The sequence below is a fragment of the Bos javanicus genome, chromosome 12 (genome assembly GCF_032452875.1).
Source record: "Bos javanicus breed banteng chromosome 12, ARS-OSU_banteng_1.0, whole genome shotgun sequence".
NCBI classification, from domain to species: domain Eukaryota; kingdom Metazoa; phylum Chordata; class Mammalia; order Artiodactyla; family Bovidae; genus Bos; species Bos javanicus.
This window is the reverse complement of record NC_083879.1, coordinates 76,657,603-76,669,904: the sequence shown is the minus strand read 5'-3', so window position 1 is coordinate 76,669,904 and position 12,302 is coordinate 76,657,603. Positions and strand designations below refer to the sequence as shown.

Sequence of the window (12,302 nt, the reverse complement as noted above, 5' to 3'; positions counted from 1 at the left end):
GGAGGCGGGTGGGGGGGTCTCGAGTGGACTGGTGAGCTGGCTGGTGAGAGAAGCGACTTCCCTCCGTGTTCAGAGAGCGCCCAGAAAGAAGCCTGCGCTCACGTCCCCAGGACAAACAGCTTAGCGATGAGGCCCAGTCCGCATCCTAGGCTGGGTCTGATGCCTCGTTTACTCGCCAGTGGTGTGGTGGGGGGACGCCTTCTCTAGCAGAGGAAGGGAGCACCCTGGCCCCATCCGCTATCCGCCTCCTGCCAAGCGCATCCCTTAAGAGCGTGACCAGTCAGGGCTGCAAACAGGCTTTCGGGCTCCATCAAAGTGCCTTAAAGCCTGGATCATACTCCCAGGAAATCCCGAGCCAGGCGAAGCTCCCCTTACTTGCTCACCCCCAGCCTGAGCTCGTCAGGGTCCCCTTAAAGCCCTTCTTGCTGAACTTCACTCCCAAGTCATCGGCGGGGAGAATGCTGGAGGGTTTTTGACCCTGGTGGCTTGAGAGTCACACCTGTGGCCTACAGGCCTGCCTGTGGGGGCACAGAAATGGAAGAGAGGGGAGACCAGTTCCTGGAGCAACGCTCCCCCACTCCGTCCTTCTCGAGAGGTGGGAGGCCTTGTGGCTGAGTGAGCTCTGAGCTCCGCCTGTGGCAGGGAGATCACCTTGCCTGATACCCCGGGTGGTTTTTTTTCTTCTTTCCTTTCTTTCTTTTTTTTTCCCTGCAGAGGTGGGTGAAGGAAAGAAGAGTTCAGTGAACTGATTCAATCCCTATAGCGGGGAGACTACTCGGGGCACATTTGATGCCCCAGGGCCCTTGGGAAGGCAGCTGACCCAGGTTCCACCCGGCTCCCCGGCATCATCCTCGGTGAGCGAGGTAAGCCCACCAGAGGTGGGTGTTTCCAGGCACCACGGGAAGGGCGTGGCTCGCTGGGACTTGGGGAGAAAGGCTCAGATCGCTCTGCCTTTCACACACACCCCTCTTCTCTCTGCTTCTCTTGGCCACAGGTGGAGCATCCTTACTGATCCTGGACACCCAGGGGGACCCCTGCCTCTCCTGATCAGGCAGCAGACAGGTCAAGCCAGAAAGACCCAAGGTCAGGGTCAGTCTCACGTCCCTGAGCAAAAGTGGCTGATAGAACTGGGTTAGACCTGGGGTGTAGACCCTCAGAACCCTCTGCAGGCCCTTTTGAGTATCTGTCCCTACTTGGCTGCACCAACTGACCACCTGGCCCTGTGCGATCACCACTGGGTGAGTCTCCAAGGTACATAGTCTTCTGAGTGGGAGATGCATCAGTAACTTCTTATTAAGATGGAGAAGGATGTAGGAGAGAGGACACATCTCTTCTTCCCTTCCCTTTGGCCTCATCCCTAAATTGATGAGAGACGGATTAATGGGAGGAAAATGAACAGAAGCTGAATAACGTGTACACGTGGGAGAGACCCAGGAAAACGAAGTCGCCGGAGTGGGCGAAACCATCACTTTTAGATATGTTCTCCAGCGAAAGATAACAGAAGATCTTGTGTGTCGGGGGTGGGGGGGGGGAGCCAGACGTGAGAGCAGAGCCCGAGAAGGGCAGGAGACAAGGGCAAGTTCGCTCTGCACGTGACCCCTCGCCTTCTGCATTGACTGGAGTTTCCAGAGATTGAGTCATTAACCTCTCTTCTCGGTAGGGCAAGGGAGATACCCTGACAAACAGAAATGTCTTCTTAAAAAATGTTTCCCTATTTATTTATGGCGATGCTGGGTCTTCGTTGTGGTTGTGGGCTTTCAGTGGGGGCCGCTCTCTAGTTGCGGCGTGGGGCACAGGCTCTTGGGCTCAGTAGTTTGGGCTCCCGGGCTCTAGATCACAGGCTCGGTAGGTGTGGCCCACGGGTTTAGCCCCGAGGCATGTGCGATCTTCCCAGACTAGGGATCGAACCCGCGTCCCCTGCTCTGGCGGGCCAGCTCTTCACCCCTGGACCACCAGGGAAGTCCTGAATGTCTTTCATTCAAGGGTAACTTCTACTTGGCTTTCAGCGCTTCTTCTGTGCCTGTGGTTTCTTACAAATAAGCCAGTTAAAATGATCCTTCAGCCAGAGAGGTGTGTTTTGGGGGCAAATTCTGCTCCCCTGTGAGACCAAGGGTGGGTCGTTTTCTATGAGCAGGTGGGATGGGGCGGGGCGATGGGCTGCTTTGCGTGTGTGTAGGGGAGAACCCGGGTCGGGGCGGGGATGCCGGTGCAGAAAGAGGCCGAGGAGCACACCTTGGGCAGGTGTGGGCCAGAGCCCAAGGCACTGGGCAGTTGGTTGGTGCCCCTGGGGGGGCAGGAAGGGACATTTCCACCGAGGTCTGCAGTTAGGAGGTGGGTGGACTAGAGCAGAAAGAGGAAAGGTCAGCAGGTCCGAGGCATTAGGGCCCCCCTCTCGGGCGGGGAGGGGCTCCTCGTGTGGGTCAGATCTCCCGGGACTCACAGCTGTGACAGTACCCATCCCCCGGCTGTGGGAGGTGGGTGTGGCATCTCTGCGGGTGCACCTCCCTGCAGGTTTCGGGGAGGAGGTGGCACTTGGCAGGGCCCCGGGGTTGTGCCATGTGCCCGGCGCCCTGGGCTGTGGGCTGGTGTGTGGAGAAGAGGCCCAGGAAAGTCAGGAAGTGGGCTGCTTGCCCAGGGTGGGGTCTTTTTAAGTGCCGGTCTATCCCTGAGCCCAGTGAGGCCTGAACAGACAGGGCAAGGGTCATACAAGGTTCTCATGCCACGCCCCCCCCCTCCTCCCGCCCCCGGTTGCAGCTCTGGGGCTGAGTGCTAGTGATTCCAGCAGTGGAGTCGACCTGGGGCCGGGACCCTCCTGAGCTAAACTGACCCCTTGAGATGCCCTCCTCGCCCTGCTGGAGGGGCACAGAGCTTCTCTGCCCGGCCCCCACCTCCGTGCAACCTGAGGGTCAGACTGTTCAGGAAAAGTAGGAACGAGGAGGAATAGCCTTCCCTCTGGATCTGGAGCTGGTGGGACCCCTGGGAGCGTGTACCCACCTACCTACTTATCTCTGTCTAGCTGTCTGTTTACAGATCTATTTACCATCTTCATATCTCTGTCATCTATCTACCGTCTATTATCTACCTACCTATGTAACTGTGTATCTATCTATCCAGTCATCATCACTGTATCATCTCCAACCATCCAACCATCATCCTGAGGTTCAAAGGACTTTTCAGAGCTCCTCTCTCTCCTGTTCTGATGGACTTACTTTCCATTTGAATGGAAGCTTCTTCTCCATCTGCAGAGACCAGACAGAGCCCTCTGTGCCTAGGTTGCCATGAGACACAGTCTATAGCAGGCTCCCTAATCTGTTGTTCAGTCGCTCAGTCGTGTCCGACTCTTTGTGACCCCATGGACTATAGTCTGCCAGGCTCCTCTGTCCATGGGATTCTCCCGGCAAGAATACTGGAGTGGGTTGCCATGCCCTCCTCCAGGGGATCTGGCCGGCCCAGAGATCAAACCCAGGTCTCCTGCATTTGGCAAGTGGATTCTTTACCACTGAGCCACCAGGGAAGCCCTAGGCTCCCTACTAGCCAGCCCCAAGTTAGTAAAGGAGGAGATAGCTGTGTTGTGACTCAAATAAGATAAGATTTGGGGCTCATGGAGCTGGTGCCCTTCAGCCAGCCCATGACCGAGTTCAGCATCTCCGCCTGGGTCTCTGGTTCTGTGAGCTACTTTCATTGTGGCCCTTGGGCAAACCGCACACCCTCTGCACACCTGAGTGCTCACCTGTGCACCACGTGGACAGTCACCCCGGCTCAGCGGCTGCACGGAGAGCGCAGCTCCCCTTGTCTCAGTGCAGAAATTGTACGTTAAAAGATGATCAGAATGCAGATGACAGAAATGGAGGTGTGAAGAGCAAAGGCAGGTGGGGAAGTGGAAAACACACATTTTTGGACGGACATCCCAACAGAAAAAGGGACAAAATATACAGGTACCTCATAAAGAAAATATATAAATGGCCAATAAACCAGAGAGAAGGTGCTTGCTGTCAATGGTTATTAGGCAAATGCCAGCTGAAACCATAAGAAGATACCCCTGCATACCCACCAGAATGGCTCCCCTGAAAAAGACAGACCCTGCCTGGTGCTGGCGGGGTTGAGGTACCGTGGGAATCTCAAACACGGTTAGACTTTGAAGAGCGGCTCTTTGCAAACTGTTTGCCAGGACCCACTGCTATCAACTGTGCAAACCTGTGACTCATCAGCCCCACTCCTAGCTGTATACCAGTGCTGTGCTTAGTCGCTCAGTCATGTCTGACTGTCTGCGACCCCATGGACTGCAGCACACAAGGCCTCCCTGTCCATCACCAACTCCTGGAGTGTGCTCAAACTCATGTCCACTGAGTCGGTGATGCCATCCAACCATCTCATCCTCTGTCGTCCCCTTCTCCTGCCTTCAATCTTTCCCAGCAGCAGGGTCTTTTCCAGTGAGTCATTTCTTCACATCAGGTGGCCAAAATATTGGAGCTTCAGCTTCAGCATCAGTCCTTTCAATAAATATTCAGGACCGATTTCCTTTAGGATGGACTGGTTGAATCTCCTTCCTGTCCAAGGGACTCTCAAGAGTCTTCTCCAACACCACAGTTCAAAAGCATCAATTCTTCAGTGCTCAGCTTTCTTTATAGTCCAACTCTCACGTCCATACATGACTACTGGAAAAATCATAGCTTTGACTAGATTGACCTTTGTAATGTAATGTAATTACATTACAAAAAAAGGCAAAGTAATGTCCCTGCTTTTTAATATGCTATATAGGTTGGTCATAACTTTCCTTCCAAGGAGTAAGTGTCTTTTCATTTCATGGCTGTGGTCACCATCTGCAGTGATTTTGGAGCCCCCCAAAATAAAGTCTGACACTGCTTCCATTGTTTCCTCATCTATTTGCCATGAAATGATGGGACCAGATGCCACAATCTTCGTTTTCTGAATGTTGAGTTTTAAGCCAACTTTTTCACTCTCCTCTTTCACTTTCATAAAGAGGCTTTTTAGTTCCTCTTCGCTTTCTGCCATAAGAGTGGTGTCATCTGCATATCTGAGGTTATTGATATTTCTCCTGGCAATCTTGATTCCAGCTTGTGTTTCTTCCAGCCCAGTGTTTCGCATGATGTAGTCTGCATAGAAGTTAAATAAGCAGGGTGACAATATACAGCCTTGACATACTCCTTTCCCAATTTGGAACCTGTCTGTTGTTCCATGTCCTGTTCTAACTGTTGCTTCTTGACCTGCATACAGGTTTCTCAGGAGGCAGGTCAGGTGGTCTGGTATTCCATAGTATACATAGTGTATGATCTCATTAAAGTTCAGAAGCAGGCGTGCTGAGATGTGACTTTTTAAAAAATTGTTTTATTGGAGGACAAGTGCTTTACAATGTTGTGTTAGTTTCTGCTGCACAACAAAGTGAGTCAGCTGTGTGTATACGTATGTCCCCTCCCGCCTGAGCCGCCCTCCTTGATCCCCCCATCCTACCCTTCCAGGTCTGAGTTACGGTTTTATGTTTTTAAAGATTTATGATTTTATTTATTATGATTTTATGGGGTTTTTTATGTGGACCATTTTAAAAGTCTTTATTGAATCTGCTATAATATTGCTTCTGTTTTCTTATATTTTGGTTTTTTGGCCCCAGTTCAGTTCAGTTCAGTTGCTCAGTTGTGTCCGACTCTTTGCAACCCCATGGACCGCAGCACACCAGGCCTCCCTGTCCATCACCAACTCCCGGAGTTTACTCAAACTCATGTCCCATGAGTCAGTGATGCCATCCAACCATCTCATCCTCTGTCATCCCCTTCTCCTCCTGCCTTCAATCTTTCCCAGCATCAGGATCTTTTCCAATGAGTCAGTTCTTCGCATCAGATGGCCAAAATATTGAAATTTCAGCTTCAACATCAGTCCTTCCAATGAATATTCAGGACTGATTTCCTTTAGGACAGACTGGTTGGATCTCCTTGCAGTCCAAGGGACTCTCAAGAGTCTTCTCCAACACCATAGTTCAAAAGCATCAATTCTTTGGCATTCAGCTTTCTTTATAGTCCGACTCTCACATCCCTACATGACTACTGGAAAAATCATAGCTTTGACCAGACAGACCTTTGTTGACAAAGTAATGGCGCCAAGTCATGCAGAATCCTAGCTCCCCAAGGGGGGAATTGAACCTGCACCCTCTGCATTAGAAGGCGAAGTGTTAACCACTGGACCACCAGGGAAGTCCCTGAGTTGTGATTTTAGAAGTTAGGATATTGATTAACCTTGAGTGGAGATAGAGGTTGGGGTAGGCAAAGGTGAGCTTCTGGGGGTGCTGCTGAGGTGCTTTACTAAACTGAGTGCTGATCACACAGATGTGTTCATTTTGTGAAATTTTTAATAAAAAAAAGGGAGATACTGTTCATGGGCATGTGATTTCAGCAAATTATGAAGTGTCCAACTCTCACTCATGTGAGAGTTGGGCTATACAGTTAGTATTAGGGGTGAGGGCTTCCCCAGTGGCTCAATGGTAAAGATTCTACCTGCAATGCAGGAGACACGGGTTTGATCCCTGAGTTGGGAGGGTCCCCTGGAGGAGGAAATAGGAACCCCACTGCAGTATTCTTGCCTAGAAAATCCCATGACAGAGGAGCCTGGCGGGCTACAGCCTATGGGGTCATAAGAGTCAGCCACAACTGAGTGGAATAACAACAGCAACATATTAGAGGTGTAACCCTGAGATACAATGCTACATTTCATTTTCTTGTCTTCCCAAGGACCTGTATGACATGGCTTCAAGCACGGCTGACCCAAGCAGCCTCGTCCACCACACCAACTCCTGCCTTCCCCACCACCCGCCCCGGGTGGCCAGTGTGATGCTGTCTCTGTTCTACACGGCCCTCTTGATCTTTGCTGTCCTGGGAAACATCCTGGCCCTTCGCCTGGCCTATCAGAAGGACAAGAAGATCAACTCGACAGGTGTCTTCCTGGTCCACCTGTCAGTGTCCGACCTCCTGTTCGCTCTGACCCTGCCCGGAAAGATCACCTACTTCTTGCTGGACTTCAACTGGCCTTTCGGGGAGGGGCTCTGCAGGCTGACGGCCTTCATCTTCTTCGTGAACACCTACTCGGGCATCTACCTGATGACGTGCGTGAGCGTGGACCGCTACTTGGCCGTGGTCCGCGCCCACCAGGGTCCCCGGCTGCGTGAGCCCGGGCGGGCCCAGCTCATCTGCGCGGCCGTGTGGGTCCTGGCGACACTGCAGACGGCGCCCCTGCTCGGGTTCACCATGACCATGCGCGTGGCCGGCAGGCTGACCTGCATGGAGTACGACAGTGTCCAGCGGGTGTTCACGCTGCCCGTCATGGTCCTGGTGACCTCCTCTCTGAGCTTCTGCGGGCCGGTGGCCATCATCCTCTTCTGCTACGTGAAGATCGCTGTCAAGCTGTGCAGGACGGCCCGGGACAACCCGCTGACGAGCCGGGGGGGCCACCACCGCAGAGCCTGCCTGCTCACGCTGGTGGTGCTGGTGGCCGTGGCCGTGTGCTTCGTGCCCTACCACCTCCACGTCATCCAGTTCATGGTGACCAAGATGCTCCGCCAGCCCACCTGCCCTGAGCAGAGGGCCTTCAAACTGTGCCTGCAGCTCACCGTCTGCCTCATGAACTTGAACTGCAGCATCGACCCCATCGTTTACTTCTTCGCGTCCTCCCGTTACAGGAAATGGCTCCGCCACTTTCTGAAACTCAAAGCATCACCATCCTCTCCCTCCTTCCCGCAGGGAAAAGCTTCCTCAGAAACACAAAGTATCAACCAGACAGGAGGCTCCTCGCCCTTGGAGGAGAATGAAGTCTAAGAGGTGATGGGCTTTCATACTGCACCTGGGGGTCAGGGGGAGGACCCCAAGCTTGTACAATTTGGGGATTGGGTTCTTTAAAAAAAAAGAATACAAAACCATAGATGCAAAGTTAGGTACAAGGTCGTGGAAGGTGAGTGGGGAGCTCTGAAGCAAGCATTTGTTAGCTTTGCCATAAACCTACTTCTGGGGCTTCCCTGGTGGCTCAGCTGGTAAAGAATCTGCCTGCACTGCGGGAGACCTGCATTCAATCCCTGGGTTGGGAAAATCCCTTGGAGAAGGGAAAGGCTACCCACTCCAGTATCCTTGCCTGGAGAATTCCATGGACAGAGGAGCCTGGTGGGCTACAGTCCATGGGATTGCAAAGAGTTGGACTCAACTGAAGCGACTCAGCACACAGCGTGCACCTCTCATGTATTCTAATAAACACTGCTTCGTCCTTGGCCTCTGAAGGGTGTGCAGTTTCTTCTGGGAAAAGAGTATTTTCACACCAAATGCAGTCATGACCAGAAGAATCATTGGCTGAGCACTAGAGTCACAGTTTGGACAAGGTTTCTGATGTGGGGAGGCAAATTGTTGTAAAGAGCAAAAAATTACCCCTCCCCCCCAAAACCAAAATCTCTAAAAGCTTAGAGTTAACATTTGCAAAAATGCCAAGGTTTTCCTGACAAAGTAAGAAAACGAGAGGAAGACACCCTTCAAGTTATTGGCCTGGCAGCCTCTGGGGTGGGGGAATGCGGGCGAGGGACTGGGTGATCACTTTTGTAGGAAAAGTCTGATCTGGCGCAGAGGGTACACCTTCCCGTAGCGCGTGTGTGGGCAGCGACAGACTGGGGGAAGGAAGAAAGACAAGCTCGTGGGCGTGAGCCTTCCTTTTTCAGTCGTGCGTGTCAGAAAGTGCGTGTGCACGCCGAGTGTTGTTTGCATTCGGTCAAAACAAACCTTTCATGGCACTTTCTTGAGTTTAAAACACAACACAGATCATTTCCACTTGGGCGATTTTGAATTTTTTGTGAAATAAAACATGTATTTGCCCGCCAAAGTGCGGGGGGCACTGGGATCAGCGTGAGATTTGTCTCAGCCACGCAGGTCCAGCCCAACCTGCTCATGACCTCTGTGCTCCCTCCACCTCACGGGCACCCCCAGCCCTCCCCCAACCCCATGGAACCCCCCAGACCTCCCTCCATGGACTCCCTAACCCTCCCCCATGGGGAGGCAATAATGAAGCATCATCAATCCGGTGACTTAAACCAACAAAAATATATGCTCTTGTTCTGGAGGCTAAAAGTTCAAAGCCAAGGGGTCATTAGGGCTGGTTCCTTCTCAAGCTGCAAGGGAGACTGATCTAGGCCTCTCCTGGCTTCTGGCACTTTGCTGCAGTTATTGGTGCTCCTTGGCTTGTCAAACATCACCCCCATCTCTATCTCCATCTTCACCTGGTTTTCTCCTCGTGTGTCTCCATCTTCACACGGCATTTTCTTCTTTTCCTAAGGACACCAGTCACCTTGGATTTGTTGTTGTTGTTGAGTCGTTGTGTCTGACTCTTTGTGACCCCATGGACTGTAGCACACCAGGCTTCCCTATTCTTCACTTTCTCCTGGAGTTTGCTCAAACTCATGTCCATTGTATCAGTGATGCCATCCAACCATCTCATCCTCTGTCATCCCCTTTTGTCTTCAATCTTTCCCAGCATCCGAGTCTTTTCCAATGAAATCAGCTCTTCATATCAAGTGGCCAAAGTATTGAAGCTTCAACATCAGCCTTTCCAATGAATATTCAAGGTTGATTTCCTTTAGGATGGACTGGTTTGAGCTCTGGGCAGTTCAAGGGGCTCTCAAAAGTCTTCTCCACCCTAATGACCTCATCTGAACTTGATCACACCTATTTCCGATTAAGGTCATATGGGTTAGGACTTGATCTTATTTGGGGATCCAGCTTTTAACACCCACCCATTTCTGAGCACCCCTCTTTCCACTCTTCTCTGGAAGAGTCTCAGCCCATCCCTGACCCCTCCTGTAAGCCCCTGTGATACCACATCAGAGTCCTATGACCAAAGTGAGACTTGGAGGAAGGAGTAAGAAGAGTCTGCTTAAATACTAGTTGGTCCAAAAAAAAGGTCAACTGCCACAGTTTGTTTTTCAGCCCCAATCAAAATAATTGCATGTCAAAATGGAAGCATCAGAGTGACGCCCTCAGAGGGTCCCCTCACTCTGCGTGTGGGAGCTTAGTCCAGAGGAAGGTGCAGGGCCGGTGGGTGGGGGGTGGGCCCTGTGGGTGGGGGCTCTATAACGAGGTCCCTGGGTCCCATTCTGGCACATGTGGAGGTGTCTGGAAAGTTCTGCCCTTGGGTGGAGGGTCTCCTCATGACTTCTAAGAATTTTGATCACTTGACAGTTTTAAGGAGGAAGAATGGAGAGTTTCAGAAATGGAGTTGATAGATGCCCAAATGTCCCTCTGGCTGTCAGCTTTGAATCCCTACTCCATTGGCGCCACCACCCACCGCAAGCTAACCACGGCCTAGCTTTCACTACAGTTTTCTCTCTCCTTGCCACGCCACGGTGCACGGGCCAACACGGAGGTGAAGTCCCTCTGGCATGTGTGGGCTTGTGGGTGGCCAGGCTCAGATGGGCCGGGTCCCCCACGGAGACCCCAACCCTGAAGGTTGGGTCACACCTCAGGCCACAGGAATCCCTCATGATGGGGACACTGGAACTGGTGACACGCTGTCACTCATTCGCTCTAGCTCAGTGAGGGTGGGGGCCATCGAGGCAGCTGGATAAGAAATCGGGGGCAGAGGCCCCTAAAATTTCTTGCTGCCACCCTTTGGGAGACCTCTTTGGCAATTTCCCCAATCTTTATGAACTTCTTGCTGTTCTTTCTTTGTTTTAAAATTTTAGATTTTTTTCTCCCCCTTTGTTTCCCCTCTATTTATTTATTTGGGTGTGTTGGGTCTTGGTCATGCGGGATCTCTAGTTGCAACGCATGGGCTCTCTGGTTGTATCGTGAGAGCTTAGTTGTTCCATGGCCGGTGGGATCTTAGTTCCCCAACCAGGGATTGAACCTGAGTCCCCTGCATTGCAAGGATTCTTAGCCACTGGACCACCAGGAAAGTCCTACTTACTCACTATTGATACCACGATAGACATTCATTAGCAGACCTCACTCAGCCATCTCAGGAGCTCTGTGGGTCTGAGGGTCACAGACCGCACACTGCCTACTGGTGGCCAGTGGCTTCTGCCCAACTCCTGGTCTTCTGTGCCCCCAGTGGGGCTCTGGGCTCCCCAAGACACAGCTGTGTTTTTTCCCAAAGCTTCTCATATCAATTGTTATCAAAATTAAATCATTATTATATAAACCAATAAAGTATAAAGGCAATAAGAAAGAGCTGTTGTAAGAACTAAGTTAAATGCTTTGGGAAGTTTGGTGAAGGTGAATCGCTTACAAAACAAAAAGTGCTGTCACGACAGGCGTGAGTGTAACATTTATAGGTCATTTGGAAAAATGCAGAAAACCAAGATGACACACAATCCGATTGCATTGCTGAGTTCTGGGGCTAACTTCAATTAAAAAAAATAATCCAAACTGGAACTCATAAGCGAAGCAATGTGGGTGTGGATTATGAAAGACACACATTTCTAATCAGTACAACTACAATTTTCAAAAAGGCTGTAGTGACATTAACACCATTGACATGTTTTAACTTAAAATATTTAATATATGGGCTTCTGTTTGTGTGTGTGTGTGTGTGTGTGTGTATATATATATATATAAAATACTCATATGTATGTGTGCTAAGGTGCTTCAGTTGTGTCTGACTCTGTGACCCAATGGACTATAGCCCACCAGCCTCCTCTGTCCAAGAAATTCTCCAGGCAACAATCCTGGAGTGGGTTGCCATGCCCTCCCTCCTCCAGGGGATCTTCCCAATGACCCAGGGATTGAACATCTTACATCTCCTGCGATGACTGCGATGACAGGCGGGTTCTTTACCACTAGCGCCACCCAGTAAGCCTGATGAGTCACTGAAAGTTCAAAATTTAAGCTGAAATGCATTAATACACATAACCTACCAAACATCACAGTTTAGCCCAGCCTATCTTAAATGTGCTCAGAACACTTATACTGGCTTACATCTGGGCAGGATCATCTAACACAAAGCCTATTTTTTACAGAAGTGTTGAGCATCTCGTGTAATTTATTGAATTCTGAGCTGGCAGCGCAAAACAGAATGTCCGTCTGGGTGCAGAATGGTTGTTGACCTGTGACCTCACGGCTGATGGGGATCTGCGCCTGCCACTCCCAGTGTTACCAAAGAGGGCCGGGCTGAAGAGAACCTCTACAACCAGGAAAAGATAAAAATCCGAAATCCTAAGTACAGTTTCCACTGAATGGGTATCACTTTCACACCATCATAAAGTCAACAAATTATAAGCCAAACCATTGTTAAATCAGGCCCCATCGGTGTGTGTGTTCTGCAGTTTATCC

At 51.0% G+C, this 12,302-nt stretch overlaps 1 protein-coding gene across 1 annotated transcript; it reads left to right on the top strand.

The window, feature by feature from the left end:
* The first annotated feature begins 6,368 nt into the window (after nucleotides 1–6,368).
* LOC133258559 (G-protein coupled receptor 183-like) lies at nucleotides 6,369–7,919 on the top strand. Its single transcript, XM_061435287.1, has 2 exons — nucleotides 6,369–7,229; nucleotides 7,584–7,919. Exons 1-2 carry the CDS (start codon nucleotides 6,750–6,752, stop codon nucleotides 7,815–7,817), a joined length of 714 nt encoding a protein of 237 aa, XP_061291271.1. The 5' UTR covers nucleotides 6,369–6,749; the 3' UTR covers nucleotides 7,818–7,919.
* Nucleotides 7,920–12,302: the final 4,383 nt, after the last annotated feature.

Bases quoted from the DNA above. Each gene is read 5' to 3' on its own strand.
- LOC133258559 (XM_061435287.1), top strand. From the start codon at position 6,750: ATGGCTTCAAGCACGGCTGACCCAAGCAGCCTCGTCCACCACACCAAC. The intron at 7,230-7,583 runs GCGCCCCTGCTC...TGCCCTGAGCAG, and splicing joins TCCTGGCGACACTGCAGACG to AGGGCCTTCAAACTGTGCCT.